The sequence below is a fragment of the Chiloscyllium punctatum genome, chromosome 26, assembly GCF_047496795.1.
Source record: "Chiloscyllium punctatum isolate Juve2018m chromosome 26, sChiPun1.3, whole genome shotgun sequence".
NCBI classification, from domain to species: Eukaryota; Metazoa; Chordata; class Chondrichthyes; order Orectolobiformes; family Hemiscylliidae; genus Chiloscyllium; species Chiloscyllium punctatum.
This window is the reverse complement of record NC_092764.1, coordinates 79,291,561-79,317,223: the sequence shown is the minus strand read 5'-3', so window position 1 is coordinate 79,317,223 and position 25,663 is coordinate 79,291,561. Positions and strand designations below refer to the sequence as shown.

Genomic DNA, 25,663 nt, shown 5'->3' with positions numbered 1-25,663 from the left:
AGATTCACAGCAATATAGTTGACTCTCAACTGCTCGCTGGGCAATTAGGGATGGGCAATAAATGCTGGCCTAGTCAGCAACACCTCCATCGTATGAGTGAGTTTTTAAAAAAGTACTGACTGGATAAAAATATATATCACTGAAGATATGTAGGGATTCTTTTATCTCTGGTATATTCAGCTTGACAGCAGTATCACAAATGATGTGTGTAGAATTGGTTCCCACAGACTGAAAACAAAGGTATCTACAGCAAGTCAGCCAATACAACAAAGGCAACTGCGATTTTACCAAACAGCCCTCTTTTTAAAAAAAAGGGCAAAATACATGCACTGCCTTTTGCAGTTACAAATTATCCAAGTTATCCAACATCCATTGTTGCAAAGGAACTCTTACTTCATTAACAAAATTGTTTTTAATTATGGTCAGTTCCATTTTCACCAGTCATAGAATCATAGAGATGTACAGCATGGGAACAGACCCTCGGTCCAACTTGTCTATGCCGACCAGATATCCCAACTTAATGTAGTCCCACTTGCCAACACCCAGCCCATATCTCTCCAAACCCTTCCTATTCATATACCCATCGAGATGTCTTTTAAATGTTGCAATTGTACCAGCCTCCATCACTTCCTGTGGCAGCTTATTACATATACGCACCACCCTCTGCGTGAACAAATTGCCCCTTAGGTCTCTTTTATATCTTACCCCTCTCACCCTAAACCCATGTCCTCTATTTCTGGACTCCCCTACCCCAGGAAAAACTCTTTGTCTATTTATCTGATATTTACTCATTTTTGGGGTAATGCTGCTTCACCAGCATTTCTAACCTCCCTAAAAGCTCCAATGGCATATTACCATCACCAACTATTAGCTAATTACAATTATAATTATGACTAACTACACCAGAAGCAGATATGCAGTGGAGACCCAGTGTGGTGCCAGCACCAACAGTGTTGCTCCTGTGGCTAATGCTGTGAGATGATGTACGGTCTTGAATTTCCCAATCCTCTGAAGTAGTTGATTTCTGAATTTGTGAATTGAGGCATCTCAATCTGCTTTCAGGTATTCTGCAATCTCACTGGCAGTCATTAGTGCTGCAAAGTTGGGTGGAGTAATTGTAAATTGGGAGGCAGGAAGTTAGAACTTTGTGTTTGTAAATTTGCAAAAATTGTAAAATGCTTGGGGGAAAACATTGTGTGGTACCATTAAAAGATGGTACTTAGAGATTAAAATGAATGTCTGTGAGCAGCAGCATGGGAGTTTGCAGGTGCTCAGAGACAGTTGTATCAAAAGCCCATAGAGTTAGCAAACCAAGGAGCAGATTTTTTTCACCAAGACACCAGGTTTTGAATTTAGCCAATCAATTTGAACCAGGTACTTAGATACCAAAAACCTATTAACTTTAAATCTCATGGTTTTGACAACATAGGACCAATCCAATGAAAGAAATATTGTTATGTCATCACAGATATAAAAGAAGGGAGTAGTTGGACAAGGATCCCAGAGCTAACTGCCATCCCTCACAGTTAATAGCTCTGAGCTCTCTCGAGAAAAATTGGCTCTCACAGTCATCTATATATTACAGAAAGTACCATCTAAAAACATAACAGTACCAATAATGAAAAAATACATTCTTGACAGAAGAATCGGAGGAAGTGTTCCTGACAGAAGACTCGACGGAAGACGGCACAGAACATTCCAGAAGAGACATAACCTGGCTGTAATTTTGAGAGATTAAATTCTGTTCTTTTTGTATAAGAGTGCAACTTATATTTATTGGAACAGCATACTGTTAGAATCATGTTTTATTCAGGAATAGTTTATAGTTAGAAGGGATTTATTCAATTTGTTAATAGCTTAGTTAATTTGTTCACTGTTAGATAAATAAATTGTTACTTGTTGATATATATTTGCAGAATTATACTTACAGCTACATTCTATTTTGCTCAAAAATACACAACTGGTAAGCACTCAATGCAGACTGTCAATCCATACAATATTTTGTAAATTCCACTTTGGAAATAGAACCAGTCTGAGTCAAGATTAATATACAGACTCTGACCTCATGCATTTAAGGCATTGTCTGAGCTGAGATGTAACTTTTTAATATAAAATCGTATCTTGAGAATGTGACTTAAAAGAAGTTCTGGGATTTACATATTAATAAAACTGTAACCTATTTTAAAAGATGAGAGACAACAACAATTAAGGTTTGTTGAATATATCATTTTACTTGCATGACTATAAATTCTGTATCTTATGGTCCTACTCCATAATGACCTGAAGAAGGAGCGACACTTAAGAAATCTAGTGCTTCTAAATAAATCTGTTGGACTATAATGTGGTGTTGTGTGATTTTCAACTGAATCAGGAATGTAATTAGAAAATGCTTTCGTCCAGCTCCACTTACCAGTAAACTTCCTTTGCATTGAGGTTAGTAAACACTTGTCACTTTACAAGTTGTGGAAAAATTTCTTCAATAGCTAGCATGGAGTAGTAAGATCACTTCAAAGTTTAATTGAGATCCTTTGAATTTATGAGTGAACAATTTTCCAGGGTATTTTTTTACTGCTGTCAATTATAGGGAGTTACCACTTTCTTAATTAATCCCTTTCTTTCAGCTCTTCCATCTCATTTTTCAGGCTGAACTTGAGGGCAGTTGGAATTTTCTTGTGCAGTTGCTGAATTTGTTTCATTATCCTATCTACAGATTAGATTACAGATTACATTACAGTGTGGAAACAGGCCCTTCGGCCCAACAAGTCCACACCGACCCGCAACCCACCCATACCCCTACATTTACCCCTTACCTAACACTACGGGCAATTTAGCATGGCCAATTCACCTGACCTGCACTTCTTTGGACTGTGGGAAGAAACTGGAGCACCCAGAGGAAACCCACGCAGACACGGGGAGAACGTGCAAACTCCACACAGTCAGTCGCCTGAGGCGGGAATTGAACCCAGGTCTCTGGCGCTGTGAGGCAGCAGTGCTAACCACTGTACCACCGTGCCGCCCAGGATGGTATTCACCAGGAAGACATCCTAGACCTCTGAAAAACAACTTTGTAATTTTCTAAGATCTGTTTGGCACTCAATAACCAAGTGAACTGTGAAATACTGCAAATCTTGTCTGGCATATTTAGGGTTACTAGCCCAAGCTTTGGACTTATTTCCACTGAGATAAGTTGCTTTTGCTTAAAGTCTATTATCTGGAACTCCAGATCTTAATTCTTCCCAGTGCATTGGGGCTCAATTTAATTTATCCTCTGAGCATGAGTATTGTTCTAACATATAGTTTCAACATTACTTTCAAGAGCTGTATTTTTGGGTCACCATCTTGAATCACTTCACACAGGTCTATGAAACTCATTATATTGTATAAAACACCAGTGTCAATCTGACATTTCATGTTCACTATCTGGCTTTTTTGCAACTCCATGAGATTCAAGCTACAATACAGTTTGTAGCATTCTATCCCAATGATCACAAGGTTGCAACTCTCACAAGCTTACACTTTTTAAGTTAATTCTATTGCTATTTCACAGTTTTGTCATTGAGATTTGAAAAAAAAGTCCCAATTCCGTCCTTTATCTCTTTTCCTTTCCACAGCAGCAGGGAGTGGAAAATAAATTACTCGGTGAGTCAAAATAGCTGTTCAAAGTTGTAGACTGGTTTTCTTTTATTAGTTCTTCCTTGGTGTTTCTTTCAGTATCCGTCTCTCCTGCAGCTCTGAAAATCCACACACTTCAGCTGGATATTCCTAGCTGTCTTATTCACAGAAACTGGCTCTCATGCATTTATATGTATTTTCATCTGCACCAATCTGATACCATGTTACAGGTGATATGTACTCAGTCAGGAGGCTGGAAGAACACAGCAAGCCAGGCAGCATCAGAAGGTGGAGAAGCCAACATTTTGGGTGCAACCCTTCTTCAGGACTGGGGGTGGAGGTAAGGGGAGCTGCAGATAGGGGGGGAAGGGGGCAGCGGGGGAGGGTTTTGGGTGGGGAGAGGGGTGCAGTGGTGAGGTAGAGATTGGTGAACACAGGTAGAGTGTACGCCCTGGTTAGTTGATAAGAAGAATGAATCCAGTTGGGAACTAGAAAGAAGGGTCGTTCAGAGGAATGGAAGGGAGGAGGAGAGGCCGGAAAGGGAATCAGGGAATGGGAATGGAGGTTATTTGAAATTAAGAACTCAATGTTGAGTCCTCTGGGCTGAAGGCTGCCCAGGAAGAAGATGAGGTGTTGTTCCTCCAATTTGCAGTCAAATTTGCTGTGGCAATGAAGGAGGCCAAGCATGGTGATGTCAGATAGGGAGTGGGAAGGCGAATTGAAATGAATGGTGACTGGGAGGTTAGGTTGGCCCTTGTGGGCCTGGCTGAGATGCTTGGTGAAACGTGCCCTAAGTTTACGTTTGGTCTTACTGATTATAGAGAAGACCACATCAGGGGCACCAGATACAGTAAACTAGGTTGGAGGAGAGGCAGGTAAACCTCTGCCTCACCTGGAAGGACTGTTTGGGGCCCTGGATGGAGGTGATGGGGTGGTGGGTTGGCAGGTTTTCAATCTTACACGGTTGCAGGGGAAGGTACCAGGGATTCAGGAGAATTGGTGGGTAGAGTGGCGCAAACCAAAGATTGATGAAGGAAATGGTCCTTGTGGAAGGCAGAGGCGTGGGGAGGGGAAGATGTTCTTGGTGATGGGGTCTAGTTGGACTTGGCGGAAGTGTTTAAGCATGATGCACTGGATGTGGAGACTGGTGGGGTGGAAGGTGAAGACAAGGAGTCCCCCTATTTTTATTGAGTGGGGGGGTTTAAGAGCAGTGGAGCAGGGAATGGAGGAGGTGTGGTGGAGGGCTGTCTGGATGAAAAGTACCATGTCCTAGCACCCCTTGACCATTTCCCCACCATGGCCCATCAGGTCAAAATCACTAATGCTATCCATGATTTCATAGCCTCCGGTGATCTATCCTCCAACCTCCTAGTTCCCCAGCCCTGTACTGCCTAGTTCTACCTGCTCCCCAAGATCAACAAGCCCAACTACCCCAGCCAATCCATTGTCTCACATGTTCCTGCCCCATCACACTCATTTCTTCTTATCTCAACTCCATCCTCTTCCCCTTGGTTCAGGTACTTCCTACCTACATTCGTGACACTAACCACGCTCTCCACCTCTTCAGTAACTTCCAGTTCCCAGACCCCTAGCACTTTACCTTCACTATGGATGTGCAATCCTTATACAGTCCATACCTCACAAGGATGGCCTTCAGGCCATCACCTTCTTCATCTCCAACAGACCCATCCAATCCCCCTCCACCAATACTCTCCTCCATCTTGTCGAACCCTCAATAATTTTTCCTTCAACTCTTCCCATTTCCTCCAAATCCAGGGGGTGGCCATGGGCACTTGGATAAGCCCTAGCAACCTTGCCTCTTTGTCGGCCATGTTGAAAAGTTCATCTTCAGTACCTACACAAGTACTGTGCCCCAACTCTTCCACTGTTACGTCGATGACAGCATCGATGCAGCATGCTCCACCCAAGCAGAACTGGAACAGTTCATTGACTTCGCCAACACCTCCCCCCACTTTCTTGATCTCTTTGTTTCCATCCCTGGCGACAGTCGACAGCTGGATATTTAATAGAAACCCACAGACTCCCATAACTAACTTGACTACACCTCACTCCACCCAATATCCAGCAAGAACTCCATTCTGTTTCCCAATTCCTCCGCCTCCGTCACATCTGCTCTAATGAGGAGACATTCCACTCCAAAGCATTCCAGATGTCCACCTATTTTGAACAATGCGCTGTCCCCCCTCTGTCACCCAGACAACCCTCCACCACACCGACTGCATTCCCCACTCTACTGCTCTAACCCCCCCTACCCTAAATGCAATAAAGACAGGACACCTCACCTTCCACCCCACTAGTCCCTGTATCCATCGCATCATGCTTAAACACTTCTACCAACACCAACTAGATCCCACCCCTCTCTGCTTTCTACAAGGACCGTTCCCTTTGCCAATCCTTAGTGCATGCCACTCTCCCCACCAACACCTCCTGAACCCCCATTACCTTCCCCTGCAACTGTAAAATATGGAAAACCTGCTGGCACATGAACCCCCTCACCTCCGTCCAAGGCCCCAAAATGTCCTTCCAGGTGAGACACATGTAGGCCAAACTAGGTAAGGATGGCAATTCCTTTCCCTAAAGGGCATTAGTGAACCAGATAGGATTTTCCCCAACCATTGACTTATTATAGTTAGACTCTTAATTCCAGAATCTGTTTTATTCAATTCACATTCTACCATCTGCCAAGGTAGGATTCAAACCTGGGATCCCACAACATTACCTGGGTCTCTGGATTAACAGTCCAGTCATAATACCACTAGATCGTCATCTCCCTGTTAAAGTTCCAAAACTTATTAGGTGGTTTGATAAAGTTCCCAATTCTCACATGCGATTCTCTTATATGACCTGACAGTCTGAAATTAATCATGGATTGTGTGGTCATTATGATGGGTAGAATCAGAACAAATAAGTTCTTTTGGCTTTAATGGCATGATATAAGTTCTCAAGAGCAGGCATTTCAAGCTCTTTGACCAGCTGCAATCTGAGCAGTCCCTGTTGGCAAAGCACACCAGGAGGAGCACTTTAATAGAGGGGGCAGTTAGACTGTGTATGTTAAACATTATTACTTAGACTCGTAATAAATTGCCTTCATTTCATTGTCATTTTCGTTCTGTCACCCTCGGGTAATTTCCATCCTTATTAACAACAGTGTGCTATAAAATCAGACAGAAAGCACAGACACACAGGTCACAGATATTAAATGAAGTCTCATGTGAGTCAAAATATATTAGAGAATGGGTAAGTCATCAAATTCTCCACCATATATCTAAGAATGCAAATTCCATCAGTATACAGTAAATAGATTGCAGGATACAAAATGTGGAAAGGGAAGTGGGTAACTGGACTTTTGGCACTCGGTTTGAAAAAAAAAACTTAAAGGCGCATCTGAGTACCTCCAAACACAGTGAAATTGAGGAAATGTCACCTCTCCTCCCCTCGCCAACCTGCTTCATGTAGCTGAATTGTCTCACACAGATGTGCTAGTATGTTTACGTTTACAGTTAACTATGGGGGAGGGTGGGGGGGGGGTGCTTTCAAGAAACTAAAAGAGAAATTAAACCTTTCACAAAAAAGTAACAGAGCTGAGCATTCTTTCCTGTCCACCACTTTCCCTCCCTTTGAACTGCAAAAGTTGTTGCTGCCCATGTGTCTGTCTTGTGTTATCACCTAGAGTTAGTCCTGCTGCTGACAGGCTAAAAGGTGCAGAGCAACCAGGTTTTACAAAAGAATTAGATGGAAATTTTAACATAGAATCAGTTTGTTCCAGGCTTTTGAATAGCTATGGTCTCAATCATAAATGTTTGCTATGTTCCATCTCATTGCTTATATCAGAAGACTCCAAGCATCACTTCCTGAATTTAAGCACAATCCAAGTTCTACTGTAAAGAAAATATATAATGAACTGCTTATTTTTAATGCTATATAAGTCTAAAATCAAACATATATAATTATTCCTTTTGTCCTCCACTCACTCCATATCAGTGTGACACCTATGACTGTACATTACCTGCCAGTGCACTGAGATCTGGGTTGTCGTCTGAAACTGCAGTCAAAAGCACATCAAATGGATATCTGTGAGCTGGGTGCAATATCAGGACTTGATTAACTTAATTTGGGACAAGGCTGCCTCACAGAAGTATGTGAAGCCAACATAAGTTTTTATTTTAAAAACACAGGATGTATTTATTTGCTTACAAGTTCCCCAAGCATTGCTGTCCCATGCTCTGACTCAGCTAAATACAATTTTGCATAATAATTAGGCTACATTGACTGACACCCCATAAAGGTTCACATTGTGCAGTAAAATTTTGCACATGCATTCTGACACCTTTAATTGGGATGTCAGCAGACATTCTTGAGTAATTATTTCCATATCAATGCCAGCTCTCTGTGAATCAAACACGTTTAGAAACCTGGTAGCCAACTCACCCATATCGACTGGAAGGAATGGATTTGAGACAAGTATGACAACAATTTGTTATATCATACCTAATTCCTGAAATTCTCTGTTGAGTGCAGCTTGCTTTGGTGGCTGAGTTGTTAGCACTGCTTACCTCACAGCACTAGGGACCTGGGTTCAATTCCAGCCTTGGGCAACTGCCTGTGTGGAGTCTATACATTCTCCCCATGTCTGTGTGGGTTTCTACAGAGTGCTCTGGTTTCCTCCTGCAGGCCAAAATGTTCAGGTTAGGTGGATTTGCTATGCTAAATTGTCCAGGGATATGTAGGTGGCTTGGGGTTTGGATGGGATGCTCTTTGGAGGGTCAGTTCAGACTTGATGGGCTGAATGGCCTCTTTTCAGAGTGTAGGAACCCTATGGTTTGCTTTACACAGAGGTTTTTGGGATAGAACCCCTTAACTTTGTTCTTTTTTTCTCATATTTTCTCCAGATTCAGGAAGTAGTGGATTTTAATTTTTAATTAGGAGGTCAACTGATCTAGTTTCAATTTAAACAAATTCACAGCATTGACCATATGTGCTATATCTCAAAATTCACGGTTCATAGGAACATAATAAATAGGAGTGAGGCTAAGACATTCAGTCCCGCAAGCCTGCCTTGTCATTCAACAAGATCATGATTGATCTTCCCCATACCTCAATTCCTCTGTCAGTTCATTCAGTTTTGACGTTATGTCAATAAGGAACCTGAAGTTCGGAATGTAGTGCCTAACGTGGAGTACCCGTCCACCTGTATGGGAGGGAGGGTACCCCTCTCCTGTTATAGGCTGTCTTCTCTTGTAAAGGGAGACTGGGAGAATTGAGTGTGATGAAAGTCCATGGCACAGGCATTAGTCTTGGTTTAGGTTGGCAAAAGATGGTGAGGCATTCCAAGGGGGTAAGCAGGGTTATTGGTGTGTGGGATGAGGACAACTGAGAGGAGATGCCGCAGACAATAGTGAGAATAGCAGAGCATGAATTTTGGTGGAAAGTGGGTGCAGCAGAGATAGCATGAATATGAGGTGGCAGAGAGAAGAGTGTGTCACATACTCTGGTTCAGTCAGAGTAGCTCATTGATCTAGTTATGTCACTGCTGGCAATTTGCAGAATAGAAACTGACAAGGGTGGTGACGATGGATCTGGCTGCCATGATTTGATGATCTGGCCTACTTTGCCAGTCCTCTGGGAAGAGGACTACTTTCCTTTGCACCACTCCCTTGACCAGGGCCTTCAAGTTCCTGTCAGAACTGTTGATGCCATCTTCCTCTTCTTTGATATCTTTTGGAAAATTCTTTAAGTGAGCAGAGCAACTTTGGAATTCCAGTGCTTGCCCAGGTGCATACTAGCCTTTTAAAGGAGCACAGACACAAGCGATGCTGGTTGTTGAGCAGATATCTGCTGAATGGCAAATTATTTTAGGATCTGAAACAGACATGACGTACATCATGGGGTAGCGTAATTAGTTAATGTAGCAGGTTTGGAAGATATGGCGAGAAAACTCACGAGGCTTTGCAATGGAAATCCCTCCATAATCTCAACAGACTTCAGACTCTGCCAATAAGATTCCACCCAAAATCTGAGAGTGTAATTTTTCAGTTTTTTTCTTTATTTTTTCATGGGATTTAGCATTGTTGGCTGAGCAGAAAGCTGCAATAGAATGTGTATTTGACAAAGCTTGCACATAAATGATGCCCAGGTCTCAAAATTCTTCAAGCTTTCATAGAAAATGCCAACTCTGAGGCTCAATGTTACAATCACACGGAGCAATCTATTTGCTTTTGGCCTTAGTCTTCGAAGGTGTTATTTTTGAGGTTTTGGTAACTTGAAAATTCACAAACACTTTGTATTATGACAAATGATATATTCTTTTATATTATACGATTATCATTTCATTATAAAAAAATTCTGATTCAGTATGTGGATATACCTACTAGAGAAGATGCAAAACTTGATCTACTCTTGGGAAATAAGGCAGAGCAGCTTATTGAGGTGTCAATGGGGGAGTACTTTGGGGCCAGTGACCACAATTCTATTAGTTTTAAAATAGTGATGGAAAAGGATAGGCCGGATCTAAAAGCTAAAGTTCTAAATTCGAGGAAGGCCAATTTTAGGTATTAGACAAGAATTTTCAAAAGTTGATTGTAGGCGGATGTTTGAGGGTAAAGGGACAACTGGAAAATGGGAAGCCTTCAAAAATGAGATAACAAGAGTCCAGAGACACTATGTTCCTGTTCAGGTAAAGGGCAAGACTGGTAGGTGTAAAAACACCTGATAACTAGAAAAATTGAGATTTTAGTCCAGCGTATTGTCAGGTTTAGACAGCAAAAATTGAGTGATAGAAGAGAATAAAGGCAGTAGGAGTATACTTAAGAGGGAAATCAGGAGGGCAAAAAGAAGACATGAGATAGCTTTGCCAAAGGCTTAAGGAGAATCTAGAGGGATTCTACAAATACATTACGAACAAAAGGGTAACTAGGGAGAGAATAGGGCCCTTAAAGATCAGTAAGACCACCTATGTGTGGAACTGCAGGAGAAGGGGGAGATACTAAACAAGTATTCTGCATCAGTGTTTACTGTGGACAAGGGTATGGAAGATAGACAATATTGGGAAATAAATAGCGACCTCTTGAAAATGTCCATGTTATGGAGGCGGTGGTGCTGGATGTCTTAAAATGCATCAAGGTGGATAACTTCCCAGGACCTGATCAGGTGCTCCATAGAACTTTATGGGAAGCTAAGGAAGTGATTGCGGAATCCCTTGCTGAGATATGAGAAATTGAGGACTGCAGATGCTGGAGGCAGAGTTGAAAGGTGTGGCACTGGAAAAGCACAGGAGGTCAGGCAGCATCCGAGCAGCAGGAGAGTCGATGTTTCCAGGATAAGCCCTTCATCAGGAAGGTGGAGGAGGAAGAGGGCTGAGAGATAAACAATCTCACCTCCCTGTGGCTGACCACTTCAACTCCCCTTCCAATACCCCCAAGGGCATGCAAAAACTGGGCATCCTGTACTGCCAAATCAAAGTTACCTGCCAACTGAAGGAAGAATGCCTCATCTTCCGCCTTGGGACTCTTCAACCACAGGGCATCAACATCAACTTCACTAGTTTCCAAATGTCCCCTCTCCACCTCATCTCAGATCCAACCTTCTAACTCGGCACCATCCTCTTGAACTGACCTACATGTCCACCTTCCTTCCCATTTATCTGCTCCACCTCCCCACCAACTTATCATAATTATCTGCCACCTAGGTCCACCTATCGCTTCCCAGCTACCTTTCCCCCAGCCTCACCCCACCCCCATTTATCTCTCAACCTACTTCCCCCTCCACATTCCTGAAGAAGGGCTTAGGCCCAAAATGTTGACTCTCCTGCTTCTTGGATGCCACCTGACCTGTGCTTTTCCACCACCACACTTTTCAACCCTTGCTGAGATATTTGTATCATCAATAGCCACAGGCAAGGTGCCAGAAGACTGGAGGTTGGCTAATGTGGTGTCACTATTTAGGAAAGGTGTTAAGGAAAAGCCAGGAAACTATGGAATGGTGAGCCTGACATCAGTGGTGGACAAGCTGTTGGAGGGAATCCTCAGAGACAGAATTTGGAAAGGCAAGGACTGATTAAGGATAGTCAACATGGCTTTGTGCATGGGAAATTATATCTCACTAACTTGACTGTGTTTTTTGAAGAAGTAACAATGAGTACTGATGAGGGCAGAACGGTGGACGTGATCTATATGGACTTTATTAAGACCTTCGACAAGGTAGTAACTGGTAGTAATGGTAGACTGGTTAGTAAAGCTACACCACACGGAATAGAGGGAGAACTAGCTATTTGGATACATAACTGGCTTGAAAATAGGAGATAGAGGATATTAGTGGAGGGTTGATTTTCAGATTGGAGGCGTGTGAGCAGTGGTATGCCACAAGGATCAGTGCTGGGTCCACTGCTTTTCGTCATTTATAGAAATAATTTGGATGTGAACACAGCAGGGATGGTTAGTAAGTTTGCAGATGAAACCAAAATTGGGGAGTGTTACTGAACAAAGACTTTGAGTGCAGTTCATAGCTCCTTGAAAGTGGAGTCACAGGTTGATAGGATAGAGAAGAAGGCATTTCGTATGTTTACCAGAGTGAGAGTGTCCAAAACTGGTTTAAGGTGAGTGGGGAAAGATTTAAAAGGCACCTGAGGGGCAACTTTTTCACTCAGAGGGTGGAGCAAATACGGAAATGAGCTGCCAGAGAAAATGGTGGACGCTGGTACAATTACAACATTTAAAAGGTATTTGGATTGGTATATGAATAGCAAGGCGGAAGTGGGTACTGCAGATGCTGGAGAGTGGAATCAAGATTAGAGTGGTGCTGGAAAAGCACAGCAGGTCAGGCAGCATCCGAGCAGCAGGAAAATCAACGTATTGGGCAAAAGCCCTTCATTGGGAGCCTTGAGGGTGGAGAGATAAATGGGAGAGGGCCGGGGCTGGGGAGAAGGTAGCTGACAGTGCAATAGGTGGATGGAGGTGGGGGTAAAGGTGATAGGTCAGAGAGGAGGGTGCAGCGGATAGGGAGGGAAGATTGACAGGTGGGACAGGTCGTGAGGATGGTGCTGAGCTGGAAGGTTGGAAGTGGGATAAGGTGGGGGGAGGAGAAATGACAAAACTGGTGGAGTCCAGAAAGAGTTTAGAGGAATATTGTCCAAATGCAGGCAAATTGGATTAGGATCATTTAGGCAATCTGGTCACATGGACGAGTTGGACCGAAGGGTCTGTTTCTGTGCTGTACATGTCTATGACTATGATTCTAAATAATCTGACTCATCCACATCACACAGCATCATCCATCTTTTTGTCAATGTCCTGCCATTTTATCAGCATCCCTTATGGCTGTTATGGTCATCAGAATTAAAGAACAATGAACAATGAACACTGCAGCACAGGAACAGGCCCTTTGGCTCTCCAAGTCTGTGCTATTCCCTTCCAATTCATGTATTCATCCAGGTGTTTCTTGAATGCTGCTATTGTGCCTCTGCCATCACCTCTTCTGGCAGCACGTTCCAGGCACTCACTACCCTTTGTGTGAAAAACCTGCCTTGCACATCTCTTTTAAACATCCCCCCCCACCTGCACTTTGAATCTTTGTCCCCTAATAATTGACCCCTCCAGCCTGGAGAAAGACCTCATACATTCCAATCTATCCATGCCATTCACAATCTTATAAACTTCTATCACATTGCCCTTAAACCTCCTGCGTTCCAGTGAAAACAAATCCAGTCTACCCAACCTTTCTTCACAGCTAAAAACCCCCATACCAGGCAACATCCTGGTAAACTTTTTCTGTATCGTCTCCAATGCATCCATGTCTTTCTAGTAGCGTGGTGACCAGAACTGAATGCAATATTCCAAGTGAGGTCCAACTAAAGTTCTGTAAAGCTGTAGCATAACTTGCCTATACTAATAGACAATGCCCTTTCCAACAAAGGCAAGCATGCGATAGACCTTTTTTACTACCTTAACTGCCTGCACTGCCACCTTCAATAATCTGCGCATCTGTACATCCAGATCCCTCTGCATATCAATACTCTTAAAGGTTCTGCCATTCACTGTATAATTGCCACCTGTACTTGTCCTTCCAAAATGCATCCATTTGTCTGGATTAAACTCTATCTACCATTTTTCTGTACATGCCTTCAACTGATCTATAGCCTGCTGTGTCTTCTGACAATCCTCACTACAGTACCACAACTCCACCAATCTTTCTATCATCTGCAAACTTATTAATTAGACCAGTTACATTTTCCTCCAAATCATTTATGTAGACCATGAACAACAGTAGTCCCTGAACTGGTTTCTGTGGAAAACCACTAGTCACAACCCTTCATTCCAAAAAGCACACTTCCACCACTACATTCTGTCTCTTATGACTAAGTCAGTTCTGTATCCATCTTGCCAGGTCCCCCCTGATACCGTGTGACTTCACTTTTTGTATCAGTCTGCCATGAGGGACTTGTCAAAGGTCTTTACTGAAGTCCATGTAGACAACACCAACCACTTTTCCCTCATCAATCATCTTTGTCACCTCCTCAAAAAACTCAATCAAGTCAGTAAGCATGACCTCCCTTATCCTTCCAAACATTCATGCTGTCTATCATTAAAAGGTTCATTTGCTTCGAAATGTGTATAGATCTTGTCCCTGAGAATCTTTTCCAATAATTTCCCTACCACCAATGCAAGGCTCGTAGGTCTGTAATTTTCTGGATTATCCCTGCTACCCTTCCTAAATAATGGGACAACATTGACTATTCTCCTGTCCTCTGGGATCACAGCTGAGGCCAAAGAGGATACAAAGATGTCTGTTAAATATTTACTCAGTGTGCGGGTTTTTGTGGTTCCAATCTTTCTCTAACATTCCCACAGAGAACATAACATCAAGTAGGATGTAAATGTAGTATTCAAGTCAATTTGGGTCCATTCTCTCTGGTGAATTCAGCTAAAGTCAAGATAGGTATTCTCGGCAGTGTTGTTTATATCAAAGATTTGTACACAATGAACAGAAGCAGTTCCATAATAGAACCTTGTAGGACACTGCCAGCCAATTATAATGCCAAACATATACGAAAAAAATACTCCTAAATCCTATTTTCACTCTCCCAATCAAATTTCAATTCAATTTGCTGCTCTCCCCTAATTGCGTACCATTTAATCCTCTCTTATGGTTTCCTGTATGTTGCCGTGTTAGAGGATTTTTGAAAAAATATTTAATACACATAATTGCAATTCCCATCCTGGATTTTGTCACTACCTTCTCATTTCTGATGAAGTTATTGGAACTGTGCACAGTTTTGCTTTCTCACCTTTTGTTATTTTCCATATGATACATATAATATTCTAAATGCTAGCAATGAGCATGACAATTTAGCTGCAGGAAAGTTTTTCATTGTTGAAACTTGCTGTCAACTGAAAATTCAGCTTCTAAGGAGAGCCTATTAAACAGACTCCTGTTGAATCAGAGAGTGTGAGAGACTGCCACAGTCTTTGGAGAAACATGTGACTACCAAAGCAGACTAGTTCCATGGTTCATTGATATCTTTTGTTATGTTCACATTCAGGTGTAGGGAAAGGAGGGAGGTGATCTTTTCAGAAAATGGTATCAAATGGCTTTCCTGCCAGGTCAATGAGGTCTGGACAGAGGTGACACAGGAAATGAACTATGTGTCATGTGCTGAACCTGGGTCCAATACAAGAAACAGGTCAATGATCTGCTGTAATTCACAAAAGCAAATACCAGCAACATGTTACACAGGAGTCTCTTGTGTGATCACCAACAATGCATATGTGCAAATGGGCAGCTGTGCCAGAGAATGAATGTGTGGTCACCCTTACTGGTACATTGCAGCCAAAGCATATGGACATTTGTCTTTTATATGTACTTGGATGCAACATGTTAATGAAAAATATGTTGATTTGTGTTGGAGATGCATTCAGGCAAGGAGGTTAGGTGCCACTTAACATGTCACTAGTTCTGTACTTGGTCATTCCAGAGAGAAAGAAAAACGCAAAGGAGAAGGAGTTGGTGACCTGAGGGTTCTCACAACAGCTGGGATGGACGTGTTGGAATTTGCTGGGTAAGAGGGAATGTAATCAGCTGTAGATGGCAAGCTGGACCAGCCAGGACTAGGGAAGATGAAGGAACTATCTTGGTGGTGATATATGGGCTCAGAGGATGCGCACAATGAAATGCGTAGTGCCCAAACTGAGATGATTTTGAACATGATTCTTGTGGTTCTCCATTACAGATCATCTCCAAGGGAGGACCAGACCACAGTCAACGCAGGAGCCCAAAGACTCGGCCTCTGGAGGAGGAGCAGCCAGTGCCCCAAACGATGCTCCATTACCTGCCTCATTTTGATTTATGGCCTCCTCCTCATGCTCCAATAAATTCTCGTCATTGGAGAATGGCTGATCTTCCTGTTGTTCTTCCCCTTGCAACATCTATCTGTTTTGCAGATTCACATCAAAGTGGTGGACAGCAGACCACTACTATCTATGAAGGCCTCTGTACTGTGAATTATAGAGCCATCTCCCAATCTCCCACCCAGACCAAAAAAGGTAACACAAACATGCTTTAAGAAACGTAATGGTCTGCTTGTTGATGGCTTCTGAGTATTCCAGTAGCTCGGCATGAAGATATAGTCCTGACATGGCAGTCTCATCCTTGCTTCAGATGTGGCTTCTGGTTTTTTGAACAGCCCAGTGTGGACGTCTTGTCCTGGCGTGGCAACGTTGGCCTGGCTCTGCACGATGGTTTCGGCCTGGTTTTCCAGCGTACCCTGAACCCAGGAGTCGTTATTTGAAATATGATGAACTTTTAGTTTCTTTTTCTTCTTATTTATGACTTCTGTCATTAATTTAGGTGCTTTTTTTGGAAAAGTACATGTGACAACAAATTGCAATTCTATTCTAAATTTGAGAAGTCATATATAAAACAGATTGATCAAGTTCTGTGAAGTTATTTTCAATAAATCATTGCTTGCTATTTGAAGCAAGAGAAAGACAATAGATGAAAATACTGAGTATTGATTAGTACTTTCAACACACAAGCTGTCTCTGTTGGCCTGATCCCTAACCCCCTATAATCCCACAGCAGGCCTTCTCAATTTTTCTGCTTCTGAAGTCTCCTGGCCATGTTGTAAAAATTCTACAGACCATCCTTAGTGTAGCAGTGCTTTTATCTAAATAAACATCAGTCTTACAATTATGAAAACAAACATTGCTTGTCCTTTCATTTTTCATGCTTGATAACTATATGCATCTGTAATTTGAAGGATTCGAAGATTCATTGTTCAGTTTTAGTGCATAAATTACACAAGGTATATTTCACAATCAAAACTGAAATTCTGGCAGCTATCTTTGTACTTCCTATCTTTAATTGTAACTTTCTGTTTTTTTCACTCATACCTTAATGCTGTTTGTCCGCTGTTATGGTTAAACTTGAGGAAGGACAGTTCTGCATCAGTACTCTGTGAATTTTGTTGTTTAGAAGTTGATGATTGAATTAAAAATGTACTCATGTCTGCTATTTACTGTGTGTTTACAATGGTTTTTCATGTTCTTTGGATTTTATTTTCTTTTGCCAAAATACCTTGATGGCATCTGAACTTTGATAGAATATATTTGTTCAAGACAGATTATGTTTGACTAACTTGATTGTGTTTTTTGATGACATAACAATGCATTGATGAAGAAATAACAATGGATTGATGAGGCTATTCATGTGGTCTGTATGGACTTTCAAAATGGCCTCTGAATAACGTCTATCCAAGAAGTAAAGAGGCACTTTTAGCATGGATACAAAATTGGATAAAGGACAGGAATAAGATTGAATGGTTATATTCTAGACTGGAGGAAGATATACAATAGAATTCCCCAGGGGTCCGTAACAGGACTCAGAGCCTATATTAATGGCTTAGATTTAGATATACAAGACACAATTACAAAATTTGCCAGAAGCTGGTGAAATGATGGGAAATGTTAAACTTAACAATTAAATTTGACACAGAGAAATATAAAGTGGCACATTTTGGTAGTGACAAGGATGAAGGAATAAGCTAACGGGGACAATTCTAAAGAGAATGCAGGAATCGACAGCAACAGTGTATATGTGCACAATTCATTGAAGGTGGCAGGGCAGTTAGAAACAGTGGTTAAAAAAGTATATTCTGGACTTTATAAAAATAGCATTGAGTACAAGAGGAAAGGAATGAATGATAAACTGTATTAAACAAGGATTTGGGCATAAGTGGAGTCTTGTTTTCAGTTCAGAGCACCTCACCTTAGGAAGGATGTGGAAGCTTTAGAGGGTAAGCAAAAATATCTATCAGAATACTTCTAGGAATGAGTGAGCTTGAGCTAAGTGGATAGATTGGGGAAGCTGAGGTTGCTATCCTTAGCACAAAAAGGTTGAGAGAAGATTTGATTGAGGTATTCAAAATCATGAGAAGTCTGGGCAGAATAGATAGGGAGAAACTGTTCCTATTTGCAGAAGTATCAATGGCCACAGAACACGTATTTAGAAGTACTCGCAAAAGAAAACCAAAGGTGACATAAGGAAAATCTTTTCCATGTAGTGAATGTTTATGATTTGGAATGTGCTGCCTTTAAGGTTAGTAGAAGCAGATTCAATTTTGGCTTTCAAAAGGTATTAACTAAGTAACTAAAAGGAAAACAAGTTTCAGGGTTACAGGAAAGGATAGGAGAATAGAACTAGCCCTTGCAGAGGGCCCATATGGAGTCCACAGACTAAACAGCTTATTGTGCTATTACCATTCTATGATTCTACATGACCAGCGAGTGTTTTAATTTCAATGCTTTTGGTACATGACAAATATTAGGAATGGATATAAATGCCAGCCTTGTCCACATCCCAAATATTAATTCATGTATATGGATGAAAAAACCAGCTCCCTCCCAAACAATCAGTAAAGCATGATATTCCACCCACAAAAGTACAATCATATCAATAGAAATCTCATGTGGATGAGCAAAAGATTGAGTGCCCCAGCTGGATTAGCAAATGTTCAGAAAGCTCAGCTACATAAACTAAGGAGTCTGCTCATCCCGTAGATGATAATTGAATGGATGTTCTACAGTAGCTATACTATAATTTGCTTATTACTCCTGTATGAAGGGCTAATTTGATAAATCTTACTGTGCCCCTACACTATATTAACTCTTGGTTCTACAGACAAACTGAGCAATGGGTTTAGGACCTGATCTCTTGCCTCATTTGTTGTCTTGCTCAGTTACTCTCGCTCAACTGTCAAACTCTCTTTCAGTTAAATGTTAGGAGAACCAAAGCCATTGACTTTGGCCTCTATTACAAACCACATTTCCAAGTAACCAACTCTATCGCTAGCCCTAGCAATTCTCGTAGACTGAACCAGATTAGTTTCATTCTGTGTGGAATATTTGATCCCGAGATGAGCTTTCAAACACATACTACACCATCTCTAAGGCTACCTATTTTCCAATTCATTAACACCACAGGACTCCCACCTCTCAGCAGGTACTGAAATATTCATCCATTCCATTGTAGCTGTAGACTTTACTATTCCAACATAATCTTGACGCGCCTCCCATATTCTACCTTTGGTAACTTTGAGGTCATTCCAAAATCTGCTGCCCAAGAAGGCTCACCCAGCAATCCCATTTCACTGACCTACAAGAGGTCCTGGTCAACACAATTTTAAACTCTTAGCCTTGTCTTCAAATCTTTCTATGGCTTTGCACTCTTTCTCTGTAACTTACTCCAACTCCACAACACTGAGATATCTGCACTCATTTAATTCTGTTCTCTTCAGCATCCATAATTGTCATCTCTGCACTATTGGTGATCCCTGCATGCAGCTGTGCAGGCCCTAAGCTCTAGAATTCTTTTGCTAAATCTCCGCAATTCACTAGCTCATTTCCCTTTTTTTAAGATTCTCTCTTAAAATCTATAACTTTGAGCAAGGTTTTGAAATTCTATCGTAAAACCTTCTTAGATGACTCAGTGTCAAATTTTGTTTCATCATGCCTCTGTGAAGTGCCTTGATGTTTTATTACATAAAGATGCTATATAAATGCAGGTTGTTGTCAGTTATTCCTCCATGTGTCATCTTCCTCAGCATTAGGTTAGTTTTAACATTTCATTTTAATTTAAATAATAATAAACATTTTCAACAGTTGTGGCCTACCTTCACAAACAGGGCACCCTTGTCTGCCAGCGAATCATCTCCTTTCCCATTAGGATAACATTTAAATTCAACATCTAAAATTGGGTAACGGCTTGCAAAAAATAGCCCGCTGTTCAAAAACTTGAAGCTGCAGCAGCTGTGCCAAGCATACCTCCCCACATCATACAGTATGTATTGAAAGTAGGGGTTTAATTGTGCTTTCAACTTCTCTGCTGCTCGCTTGTCGAACACCTCCTGTAGGCAGAGGAAGTCCAGATTAGCAGGGAAGAAAGCTGAAAGCTCATGGTCAAATGTGTCGCCCAGGTGCCTCCTTTTCTTCAGTGACGCTTTCTTCATGACTGAGGCTTTGTAGACAAACTTGTTATTGGTGGCACCACTGCTGTCCATTGCACCATCTGCGATCTTAAACTTGATCAGAGATTCTCTGGAAGTGGTGTTGCTATCTAAACTGACACCATCTCCTTCTCTATGTTTATGGTTGGAGTTTTGGAATTTCTCATCTTCAGTCTCAGCTTCTCCTAGCTGTTCTGAAGGTTCAGTTATGGTGACCTGCACTCCAGAAATATCCACCTCCTTGTCAGGAAAGTGGACTGCCTCATCACCAGCAACGCGAACAATGCAGGAATTGCTGTCTCCATCACTTTGTTCCTCTCCAGACTTGCAGTCCTTGCCCTCATCACTGTAGTTGCCAATGAAGTTGTCTCCTTTGTAGTCCATAGAGGAAGTTCGTTTGATGCCCACACTGTTTGCACGATTGGCGTTATCTCCGCCATGAGGGCATGCCAGGCTGCTCCAACTTGCTGCACTTATGGATGTGTTGGTCGGGGAGTCAATATAAATTTTAATTTGAGGTCGGCTGGCGCCATTTCGTATTCTTTTGCCAACCTCCGAGGATCTAATTTGGGTATTGGAGAGGTTAGTGAAACGGGCCAAGGAATCGGGCAATAGACAAACATTGGCCGTGGCAAAGCAGAAGCTTCTCCCACCTGCTGCTTTCCAATAGCCAGGCCCTGTTGCTGTGCTGGCATCACAATTCTCCTCAAATCTTGAGTAAATGTACGGTCTACGAGCAGATTGGAGAGGGGCCCAGACCACAAAGCCTATCAACGCAAATGGCAGAGAAGCAATCAGTAATGCCAGGCAAATGGGAATGATAATTGCAAGACAGAGCACCCGCAGGTAACATGGATCATCTCCCCTTTGATGCTTCTCATAGGTCGTAGGCAGAAAGGAAACCAACAGTCGATCGGTCAACCAATAGCAGGGAAATATAAATGTCCAGGCTAGGGAATGGAGAGTTTGTAGGAAGGAGTTTGGAAAAGCGGATGTGTACAAAACCATGGCAACTGAATGATGGCTACAGTCTACAAACACCTACATCATGCCAGAGTCATTGTTGCATTAAGAAAGTTGACAGGTATCTCAGATGGCTCTAGGTTTAATCAATGAAAAGACAATTCCACCATTTTCTTATTAAGGAAAGTGAAGACGTATAAGGGATGTATTTAATAAGCGCCTTCTCAAAAATTAGAGACTGTACTGGTTTGGTCTGGTCTGTGGAGATCAATTCAAATCCCATTGGAAATAGTTCAACTTAATTTTTCCGCAAAATGGCACCCGGAAATGACCTATAGGAAAAGCACAAAGAAAACTGTTATTGCTAGCATGAACTGGAATTTGCACTGTGTTGACAAGAATGTACACTGCAGAGTCTGTAATTGATGCTATTTATTAAATATGTAAATTAACTGTTGTTCAATTGCACAACAGATGCACTGAAAGCTTACTTTCCTATTCTCCAGAGGTCTGTAGAGAAGATGAGCTGTGCCTGTGCAGTCCTCCTGCAGTGAGTTCTAATATAACTTTTTAACAAATATCAATTTCTTAATACTATTCCATTTTTAGTATGCCATGGCAGAATTAAATAATTTCACATCATGCATATATCATTAGCAACATCTTCTTTCTCCAAAAGCCAATCTCCATAGTATTACAGCTGTTCTCCTGACATTTACAGTTCAAACAAATAAAATTACAGTCACTTTGGATCTTCCATAGCCATGTGAGATAGGAAAGCATCCACAATCAAGGCACTTATTTTCTGATAACATGCTCACCAACACTCAGTCTGGGTTTAGCCATGAAAATCAGTGACATAATTCATTATAACGTTGGCACAAACATCAACAGATGAGCTGAATCTTGAAGTTGAAATGAGAGACACTACTCCTGACAACAATACTTGACCAAATGTGGCATTAAGGAACCCAAACAAAATTAAAGTAAATGGAAATTTATGATTGTGGGGTGTGGGGAGGGGGGAGTACTCTCCATGACTGCAGTCATAACTAGCATAAAGGAAGATGTTACAATTGTTTGAGACACATCATTTCAATGCTAGAATATTGTTGCAGGAGTTCCCCAGGATTGTTTCCTTGGCACAACCACTTACAGCTGCTTCATCAATGACCTTTACTCCATCTTAAGGTTAGTAGTAGAAAAGGTACTGATGATTACATGTTGTTTAGTTCCATTCACAACTCATCAAATGTAAAAGAAGCCAACGCCCAAAGACAGCAAGACTGCACAACATTCGGATTTGCATTGATAAGTGACAAGTAACCAATTTTTTTTGTAGAAGTAAATCCAAAGGTTTTACATATACGTTAAGGACAAAACAGTAACTAGGGAGAGAATAGAGCCCCTCAAAGATCAGCAAGGTGGCCTTTGCGTAGAGCCACAGGGGATGGGGGAGATACTAAAAAAGTATCTCAGCATCAGTATTTACTGTGGAAAAGGACATGGAAGATATAGAATGTAGGGAAATAGATGGTGACATCTTGAAAAATGTCCCATATTACAGAGGAGGAAGTGCTGGATGTCTTGAAACACATAAAAGTGGATAAATCCCCAGGGTCTGATCAGGTGTACCCATGAACTCTGTGAAGCTAGAGTTCACAGAGTTGCTGGGCCTCTTGCTAAGATATTTGTGTCATCAATAGTCACAGGTGAGGTGCCGGAAGACTGGAGGTTGGTAACATGGTGCCACTGTTTAAGAAGGGTGGTAAGGACAAGCCAGGGAACTATAGACCAGTGAGCCTGACGTCGGTGGTGGGCAAGTTATTGGAGGGAGCCCTGAGGGACAGGATGTACATGTATTTGGAAAGGCAAGGACTGTTTAGGGATAGTCAACATGGCTTTGTGCGTGGGAAATCATATCTCACAAACTTGATTGACTTTTCTGAAGAAGTAACGAAGAGGATTGATGAGGGCAGAGCGGTAGATGATCTATATGGAATTCAGTAAGGCATTCGACAAGGTTCCCCATGGGAGACTGGTTAGTAAGGTTAGATCTCATGGAATACAGGCAGAACTAGCCATTTGGACACAGAACCGGCTCGAAATAGAAGACAGAGGGGTGGTGGTGGAGGGTTGCTTTTAAGACTGGAGGCCTGTGACCAATGGTATGCCTCAAGGATTGGTGCTAGATCCACTGCTTTTCGTCATATATATAAATGATTTGAAAGTGAACATAGAGGGTATAGTTAGCAAGTTTGCAGATGACAAAATTAGAGGTATAGTGGATAGCAAAGAAGGTTACCTCAGAGTACAATGGCATCTTGATCAGATGAGCCAATGGGCTGAAGAGTGGCAGATGGAGTTTAATTTAGATAAAAGTTAGGTGCTGCATTTTGGAAAAGTAGGTCAAAACAGGACTTATACACTTAATGGTAAGGTCCTAGGGAGTGTTGCTGAATAAAGAGACCTTGGAGTGCAGGTTCATAGTTCCTTGAAAGTAGAGTCACAGGTAGATAGGATAGTGAAGAAGGCGTTTGGTATGCTTTCCTTTATTGGTCAGAGCATTGAGTAATGGAGTTGGGAGGTCATGTTGCAGCTGTCCAAGACATTGGTTAGGCCACTTTTGGAATACTGCTTGCAATTCTGATCTCCCTTCCTATCGGAAGGATGTTCTGCAACTTGAAAGGGTTCAGAAAAGAATTGCAAGGATGTTGCCAGGGTTGGAGGAATTGAGCTATAGGGAGAGACTTAATAGGCTGGGTCTGTTTTTCCTGGAGCATCGGAGACTGAGGGGTGACCTTATAGAGGCTTATAAAGTCATGAGAGGCATGAATAGGATAAATAGACAAGGTATTTTCCCTGGGGTGGGGGACTCCAGAACTAGAGGGCATAGGTTTAGGGTGAGAGGGGAAAGATATAAAAGGGGCATACTGGGCAACTTTTTCATACAGAGGGTGGTGCATGTATGGAATGAGCTGCCAGAGGAAGTGGTGGAGGCTGGTACAATTACAGCATTTAAAAGGCATCTGCTTGGGTATATGAATAGGAAGGGTTTAGAGCGGCATGGGCCAAGTGCTGGCAAATGAGACTAGATTAGGTTGGAATATCTGGTCAGCATGGAAGAGTTGGACCGAAGGGTCTGTTTCTGTGCTGTACATCTCTCTGACTCCATGACTCCACCTAGCCCACAATAACTGCCTACAATAAGACAGCATCTCCCCACGAAATTCAATGGCATTATTATCGCTAAAGCTACCATATCCACATCTTAGGGATTATCTTTGAGCAGAAATTGAACAGGACCCACCATATAAATACATTGAAAACAAGTGAAGGTTAGAGGCTGGATATTCTGCGGTAAGGAACTTAACTTCTGATTCCCCCAAAACCTATGTGCAATCTACAAAGTATAATTTAAGCATGTGGTGGAATACTGTCCACTTGCCTGGATAGGTGTCATTTCAATAATACTCAAGTAGGTCAACAACACTTAGGACAAAGCAATTCATTTGATCGGCTTCCAATCCATTATCAGCACACGGTGACAGTAGTGTGTATCATTTATAAAATGCACTTAAGAATTTGCCAAGGCACATTAACATTGCCTAAATCTCCCACTACCCTGATCCCTATCACTTAATAAAGCAAGGGAAGGAGATACAAGGGAACACAAACCACCAGCATGAATCCCTCCAAGACACACACCATCCTAACTTGGAAATATGTAACCATTCCTTCATTGTCACTGTCACTGACTCAACATCCTGGAAGTCCCTCACTAACAGCACTGCGGATCCATCAGATGAAGTGCAGTCATTCAAGAAGATGTCTTATGTGGCATTGGGAATGGGCAATAAATGCAAATTCTTAGAGAGGCACCCATATGCCATGAATGAACACAAAAATCAATAAGAAGTTCACTACCAACAACCATCAGAAACATGAGCATCAACCCCATAAATGGCACAGAGAACCTCATCTACTCACAACCATATAGAATTGTAGAATGGCTGCAGTGCAGAAGGTGGACATTCTGTCTGCCATATCTGTGCCACGCTCTGTAAGAGCTATTCAGCTGGACCCATTTCACCTTTCTGTGTTCTGCAAATTTTGTCTCTTTCTATGTTTATCCAATTCGCGTTTGAAAGTCATGACTGAATATGCCACCATCAAATTCACATGCAGTGCATTATATCTCCTAAGATTCACTCCATAAAATAATTTTTCTTTATGTCTTCTCTGGCTCTTTTGCCAATTGATTTAAATTTATCTTGGATTCTTTTGGTTCTCAACCCCCTACCAATGGGAATAGTTTCCCCGATCTACTACCTACTCTGTCAAGACCCCCATGATTTTGAACACCTTGATCAAGTCATCTCCCAGAGCTATCATCTCTAACTCTTACTATACCAATCTTTTCCACACAACTGGTGTCTTGTTCTCAGAACCATCGTCATAAATTTGCCATATTGTAGCAGTGTAATATGGCACTATTATGCTCCACCATTAGTGTTCAGCACTGTAATACAGCGTTATTACATAAAATAATGCTCCTTTGTGCTGCAACTATTC

At 41.8% G+C, this 25,663-nt stretch overlaps 1 protein-coding gene across 9 annotated transcripts in view; it reads right to left on the bottom strand.

Moving 5' to 3' along the window:
* Positions 1–25,663, bottom strand: part of smpd3 (sphingomyelin phosphodiesterase 3) — a 310,905-nt gene that overhangs the window by 58,064 nt on the left and 227,178 nt on the right. For all 9 annotated transcript variants that reach the window (XM_072547759.1, XM_072547758.1, XM_072547762.1 and 6 more), the window contains one exon: positions 19,793–21,420. In XM_072547759.1, the coding sequence (XP_072403860.1) occupies positions 19,793–21,133 (1,341 nt within the window). In that variant the 5' untranslated portion in view covers positions 21,134–21,420. The remainder of the gene's footprint in view (positions 1–19,792; positions 21,421–25,663) is intronic.